This window comes from Sinocyclocheilus anshuiensis, unplaced genomic scaffold (assembly GCF_001515605.1).
Source record: "Sinocyclocheilus anshuiensis isolate Anshui unplaced genomic scaffold, SAMN03320099.WGS_v1.1 scaffold2292, whole genome shotgun sequence".
Lineage (NCBI taxonomy): Eukaryota > Metazoa > Chordata > Actinopteri > Cypriniformes > Cyprinidae > Sinocyclocheilus > Sinocyclocheilus anshuiensis.
The window spans coordinates 88169-95698 of record NW_015544454.1 but is presented as its reverse complement, the minus strand read 5'-3'; the positions used below and the strand labels follow the sequence as shown (position 1 = coordinate 95698).

General features: G+C 45.0%; 1 protein-coding gene across 5 annotated transcripts in view; it reads right to left on the bottom strand.

The window, feature by feature from the left end:
• Positions 1-16: 16 nt before the first annotated feature.
• LOC107698188 (zinc finger and BTB domain-containing protein 7B-like) overlaps positions 17-7530 on the bottom strand; it is a 28724-nt gene continuing 21210 nt past the window's right edge. For 3 of the 5 annotated variants that reach the window (XM_016499150.1, XM_016499149.1, XM_016499148.1), the window contains exons 3-4: positions 996-1918; positions 17-623 (exon numbers count right to left, since the gene is read on the bottom strand). In XM_016499150.1, coding sequence (XP_016354636.1) covers positions 80-623; positions 996-1912 — 1461 coding nt within the window. In that variant the 5' untranslated portion in view covers positions 1913-1918 and the 3' untranslated portion in view covers positions 17-79. Of the gene's footprint in view, positions 624-995; positions 1919-2797; positions 3303-3978; positions 4033-7530 lie in introns of those variants that run through there. The other 2 variants (XM_016499147.1, XM_016499151.1) reach the window with 2 other exon arrangements.

Genomic DNA, 7530 nt, shown 5'->3' with positions numbered 1-7530 from the left:
CTCACACACACACACACTCTCACACACACACACGCACACACACACTCACACACACACACACACTCTCACACACACGTGGTCACTCTTCCTCCTCCCCAGCAGCTTCCTGCTCCTCATCTTCCTCCTCCCATGTTCTATGCGTGACCGATGCGCTCCCGTGTGGAGATGAACCTCCTTCGGCTTTATCCAGGGCTTTTCCCACCGGCCCCACGACGGCCCGCCACAGCAGCTCGGGGTAGGGCATGCGGGCCCCCGTCAGCAGCGGGACACCTTGCATGGGGCCGCCGTGGCCCTCGAGGAGCTGTGCAGCCGCCGCGACGCTCATGTGATCCAGATGCTGCTGGCCGAAGGATTCAGACGGCGGGGATCCCCTGGGATCAGTCCCGCGGCGCGGGCGGCGCGTGCGGAGCTCCAGGCAGCTGTGGCCCTTCCTGTGGCGCTGCAGATGGTCCTCGCGGGCGAAAGCCTTGTGGCACAGCGGACACTCGAAGGGCCGGTCCCCGCTGTGCAGCGAGAGATGGTTCTTCAGGTCGTAGGAGTGCAGGAACCGCGCGGGGCAGCTGGGACACGGATACGGCCGCTCGCCCGTGTGCTTCCGCATGTGGATCTTCAGCTTGTCGTTCCTGAGATGAGAAATGAGAGAGATTAACTGCACCGTTCTAGCAGGAAACTACAAATACAACTATAATTTTAGCGTTCTCATTTTCTCCAATAGCGAAAGATAAAATTCTTGATGGCTTTTCTACTGCTTTAGAACAATCGAGAGATTGATTACGTGGGTCACTCCCTCAGCCGGTGTATTAGATGCTCTAGTTTTCCGTACTTTAATGCCAGGGTAATATAACAAAGTATAGTGTTATAAATGCCTGCCGAGCTCAAACAGTAGAGTAGTTTGATTCCCAAAGTTAAGAACTGATAAAATGCAGTGTAAGTTGCTTTGGATAAAATTGTCAGTCAGATGCATAAAACCTTGGTAGATTGTGAACGCATCATACCGTGTGAAGCGGACGCCGCAGGCCGAGCACTGGAACGGTTTCTCTCCCGTGTGTGTTCTCATGTGCCGCGGCAGCTTTCCCGCCCCGTGGATGATCTTCTGACATACGGGACACTGCTGAGGCGTCTGAGACTTCCTCTTCCTGCCGCTTCCGGCCGATGCTCCGCCCCCCTGTGATTGGCTGTGGTGGGGTGTGGCCCGCCCCTGCGCTCCGGACTCCTCCTCCTCTGAGGGCGTGTCTTCGGGTCTGTGTGGGATCGGGGTGAACTCCTGTGACCAGTGTGAGCTTCCGTTCATGAGGCGCCCCAGGTGGGAAGCGCGTGTGTCTCCGTCTTGTACCTCGGCAGGCGGCGGGTGTCCTTCTCGCCCTTGCGCCGGAAGCAGCCCGCACTCGGGCGTGTCTTCAGGACTCCGCCACACCGGCCTCACGGGAGACACGGCTCGGGTCACGTAGCATCGGTCCTGCTTGCGGCGGGATGGCAGCTGCTGGTTTGTTGGATTGTCGCCCGTCTCGCCCAAAATGTCTCGGCAGGCGTCAGCCACGCACTGGATCCCCAGCAGCTGCGCGCCCTTCAGGACCTCACGCATGCCCGAGCTGCGGATGGTCAGCGTGGCGGTGTAGGCGAACTCCAGCAGCGCGGCCAGAGCGTCAGGAGACACACAGTCCAGCTGACAGACACTGCAGCTGTCGCCCACGCCCTCGTCTCCATCCTCGCCCTCCTCCGCCCCGAACAGACGCCGGAAGTACAGGCTGACCGCGGCCATGACGGAGCGGTGCGTGGGGTAGCGTGCGCCATGTGACGTCAGCGTGAGGTCGCAGAGCAGCCCGGTCCGCCGCTGGGCATTGAGACGAGACAGCAGCTCGTTGCTGTGCTCCGGGAAGGGGATCCCGATTAGACCGTCCTCTCCTGGAGACATCGCCACCTGCAGGCAGAGAGAGACACGTGTGAATACTGTCGGCACAGAACGCTGCATGCTGCTTCAAAACACATTTCACAAGTTGTCATAGTTGGGTACCGCAATAGAAAGTCAATGGAGAGCGTTGGATTGTTTCCCCCCCGGTGGGCGTTTTCAGATTATGATGCGTGTCGCTCTGTCTCTATAGTGGTGAACGGAAACTATAATAAATATCATTTTTGCGTTCCAATTTGCTCCAATAGCAAAAAAAAAAAAAGAGGAAACAAATATGGAGAGATTGATTGTTGGTCAGATAAGAGAAAGATGTCAAATTTGCCATTGAATTAGAAACACCCACACACACACACCTCTTGCTTTTTACTTTATGTGATGGAGGATTTTAATAAGGGCTTAAACGTCCCACAGGCCTCCTCCCAAACGCAAAACGCTAATTTAGGACACACCCAATCCAGCAAGCAGGATCAACGGATCAGAGCGACAGAGAGAGACAGATAGACATGCCCTGAATGTGCATTTGACTGTGTATTGTTAATATTTTCATAAGCATTACTGACATTACTATATTTTTACTATTCCAGTAGAAGAGCTGAAGCGGTTAGAGATGCTGCAGCTGCAGAATCTGACAGTCTGAGACACTGACACCTGGACGAGACAAACTGCTTTAGTGCAGACAAATATTTACAGGCTATACGTCTGTGTGCATGCATGTGTGTGCGCGTCTGCACGCATGTATGCCTGTGTATGTGCGCATGCATGCATGTATGAGTGCTTGCTCGCATGTGTTTGTGTGCGCGAGATGCATGTGTGTGCGAGGTGCATGTGTGCTCTGGGTTGTGTGGGTGGGGTAAACACTATGGGACACAAAAGAACAGGGAGAAATTTTACTTCTATTTTCCACTTGAGATTTACATCAGAATCTGCTCAGAAAAGACTTTCCATCTGCTGGAACATAGAGAGAGAGAGACAGAGAGAGAGACGGGCGGAGAATAAGAGCACATGTAACAGTAATGGCACTATTTTTATCAGATCACAACACACACACATTCAAGAGTCACACTGATTATAAACTACATGTTACTGAACACTTCAAAAGTTATATCACCGTCTGGCTGTAGTTGTTCATTTTGATTGGTTTTATTGTCTTTTTGTATGCGTTTTTCAAACAGACCCCAAACAGAAGCGGCGTTACTAAACTGATTAACAGTCACAAAAATGTCTGCGTGATAAAACAGTTAAAGACTCAAGCGTGTTGTAATGATTAAAACCCACACAATATATTACGGTAAAATATTAAATGCATCTGAAGCGTTGAATATGATTATTTTTACAGGCCCATCGCTGGCGACTCTGGGGCCTCGAACACAAACACAGGCAAGACAAACTTTAGGCTTAACATGTACATCCCAGATTCACTGTCTGTGTCATAGCATCCGTCTGTCTGTCTCTGAGCCGTCTCTCCTGCTTCTTTCAACAAACGTCAGGGTTCGACGCTCTCCGGTGGGGATCTGGACCTCTTCCTTCCTCTCTTTCTTCTTTCTATCTCTCCTTTCGTCTTCCTGTCTTGTGAAAAAGGTGTTTGAGACGCCTCCCACCGTCGCCCACGTGCCCCTCGCTCCCATCAGCATCAGCTCGTTTCGAAACGCTCGCAAGTTTCCGAAAAAACAAAATCCCTCGCCCTACGCTGCGAGCTGCGTCCGGATCAACGGCTGCGGCGACAGGAAGGATGATCTTCAGACTGATTCCGGCCCTGCGAGCAACACTGCGCCGTCAATGCAGCATTTTCCGTCTAATGCAGCGCGTTTATTAGGCTTTGGGAAGGACAGATGGAGAAACTTCAGTGGTTTCCGAGCCGTGTTAACTAGGGTTAACTAGTAAAGGTGTGAAGAATCAAACACAAACAGCCCAACACCACACACACACACACACACACAGAAAGCATCCTAATAACCAAAGATACACAAATAAATTAAAACATTAAATGAAGCAACAAGTAATTTCAGATCACTGAAGAACTCAATAACATGCAAAGTTCTTCAGATACCTGAACAAATGAACGTGACACTCACCAAACACAGCTGTAAGAAACAAATCAGTTTGAGAGACATTTGAGTGAAAACAGAGCAGGACAGAAAGAAGAATTGAAATGTGGTGTTCAGAAGAACAAAAGAAGGAGCTGAAGCTGCAGGAGAGAAGCGCGTCACAGGAACTCCTGCACGAGCCGCAGAGCTTGGGTTTCATCTCACCGTCTCAGTCGTTCATTCTGGAGACAATCACACTTCTACACACACTCGTTTCTTTCTGAAAACTGCATGAAAGAGCTCAAGAACTTTATGATTGATGTCTGTTGGATCAGTGAATCACGTCCTCAAACACACAGCTCTGAATCTGAACCGCTTCTGTTCTCAGTTTAAACTGGATCTGGTCTGGATTTAAATTGATTTTGCTCTTAAAACGGTCCAAATCTGCTCTGAATTTGAACTTCATCGGTTCTTAATTGAAACTGGACCTGCTCTGAATTGAAATGGAATCTGTTGTGAATTTCATCTGTTTGTCCACCGATTCCATAATAAACAGAACCAGCCCTATAATAACACACAATGATCACAAACTGTAAATATGAAACTTCAGATCAAACACACACTCTGGATCAGTTAAACAGTCTCTACACATGGAAATATTCTCAGCGATGTTTTCTATGAAATCATTGCCACTGAAAGCCTTTCAACACCAGCTCGCCTCATTAACAGATCACGTCAACATTTCGCTTTGTTATTTATAAAAACAAAAACTACTACAGAAAGAACTTTTGCCATTCCAGCAAGACAACACATCTGACAGAAACCCAGAAACTTTCCAGTTTACTTAGAAACAGAGCAAGACGTCTTTAAACCTGGAACATCTGTCGTATCTGATCAAACCAAGACAGATGAAGCGTACAGACACTCAGATGATATGAGTGTCATAACTCTACACACGCATACAATCATTCATAAAAATGGGATTTGATGTCAAAGAGAAAACGAGCAGTTAAAAACAGCACAAGACCTGATGAAAGAGCACATGGCATTTAACATCCAGCCATGAAACACGCCTCATTCATCAGTTACTAGAACTCTGTCTCACGATGAAAAAAGAGGACAGATATTAATAGCTTGAAACTGCATTATTGTGTCCTTTTACAACTTTTTAATAAAAAGTATTGAAACTTTAAATTGTGACAATTTTACATCCCCTTTACTTTAAAATAGCTACATTTATAGAAAGTGTTAAAATCAGGGAAATTCTGCTTTGCACTTTTTGACAGAACTTAAAAAAAAAAAGAAGACATTTTTAATTTGGTATTTAAGTGAAAAATTCACTGTGTAAATAAATTTGATGTGTAAATGGCAGTGTAGAAATGTCATTCATTTTTAAGAAATGAATTTACATTTCTCTTCAGTGGAACACAAAAGAAGATATTTTGAGAAATGTGTTTTTGTCAATACAGTGAAAGTCAATGGGGTCCAATGTTGTATGGTTCTAGGCCTGTCACGATAACAACTTTTTGTTGTGCGATATATTGCCCCAGAAATAATTGCGATATTATTGTCATTTTAAAGACCATTTTATGCCACTGAATATATAATCATAATGTAACAGCATAATAATGCACACTTCCAAATGACAACAAACTTTTAATTTTTAAGAATATTTAGATTATGGAAATTAAGTATCAAAATATTAGATAGCTTAAAAAACTTGATTAAATGGTAAATAAACATTTTCTAACAAAAAGTGCAAAGTAACAAGTAGAAAAAGAAGGAAAATGCACAAATATCTTGTATGGAGATTTTTCTATCTACAGATTTTCCCGGACCTTCTTTTCTCTGTAAATGAAGGGAGCACACTATTGCTGAAAAACACAAGCACTATGTCTGTATGCACAAAGGCACAGATCCCTAAACAAGGCCATATCTGCAGATGAAACTTTGTTTGTAGAAGCATTTTTTAAATGTGAACGAGCATCTCATGACTAAGTTACACCACGTCATGTACGAGAAGCTGCAAAGGACACAGGCGCAAGTGGAATGTACAAAACATGGTGACATTCATTTTTAAGTAAATATAATGGGCGATATATTGCGTCACCAAAAATTATTGAGGTCATGTACATATATTGCGCGATAAGTTGATATATTGATTATTGCGACAGGCCTATTTGGTTCCCAAAATATTCTTCAAAATATCAGAAGAAAGTCAGTTATACAGGTTTGAATGAGATGAGAGAGAGTAAATGATGATTTCTGACTGAACTAATCCTTCTCTTATATTAGCAAGATCAAGCTTATTCAACTTTTGGTCCAGAAAAAGTTAAAAAACTACCATCACATACAGTATCTAAAGTCCAGACCATGACCTACGAAGGGCCAAAAGGGCCAGAAGTAAATGTTGCATTATATCCAAATATATTAAAATTCATTTACAAAAACAGTCACTCAAAAGTTCAATGCAAAAACACAACAAAACAAAGATATGCATGTTTTTTTTCCATCTCAGGTCAAATCAAAGGTCATCGCAGGTCAGCTTTGAGCGTCTCTGCATTAAATGCACCTGACAGTCGTTCAAGGCCTCGATTCGATCTCAGTCTCCTTTATCGTGTCAAATCTGTGAGAGTGTGACTGTAGGACGAGCTCCAGACGGCTCCTGAATCACCAGCTCAAAGACACGAAACACTGTGAATCAGCTTTCTTACAAACACACACACACACACACACACACACACCTACAGAGTGAACCCCCCTCTGCCCAATGACAAACACATACAGTAAAGAGACGCTCATCTGACAAGAAGCACCCACACCATCTTCTGCTCTTTCTTTTCTTGTGTTCTCTGCGTCTCTCGCACGCCGGCTTTATTATTTCAGAAAGCTGATTTTGACTCGAGTGAGAGAAACAGGAGGCTAATCTGACTGAGGAGTGAGTGTGTGCGTGTTCACATGATCAGAGCGGCCCGAGCTTCGTCTCTCCTCAGCAGCTCCAGAACACTGATCCGAGCAGAGATTCTGTGAAGGAGACGGCCGTGTGGAAATAACATCTCTCTGTCGTCGAGTGTGTTTCTGTTTGTGTCACAGCGGATTCTCACGTCCCACTGCTGCTCTGACAGCTCACTTCTGTTCTTCCCCGATCACAATACGACAATATGGTTTCCTTAATGTGCTCACGCAACACGATGCCACACACACACATCTGCCGTGTGTCTTGTGCAGTTATCCATCAGAACACATGACCATAGCAGAAACACACCACACTTCCAAATGACAACAAACTTTTAATTTTTAAGAATATTTAGATTATGGAAATTAAGTATCAAAATATTAGATAGCTTAAAAAACTTGATTAAATGGTAAATAAACATTTTCTAACAAAAAGTGCAAAGTAACAAGTAGAAAAAGAAGGAAAATGCACAAATATCTTGTATGGAGATTTTTCTATCTACAGATTTTCCCGGACCTTCTTTTCTCTGTAAATGAAGGGAGCACACTATTGCTGAAAAACACAAGCACTATGTCTGTATGCACAAAGGCACAGATCCCTAAACAAGGCCATATCTGCAGATGAAACTTTGTTTGTAGAAGCAT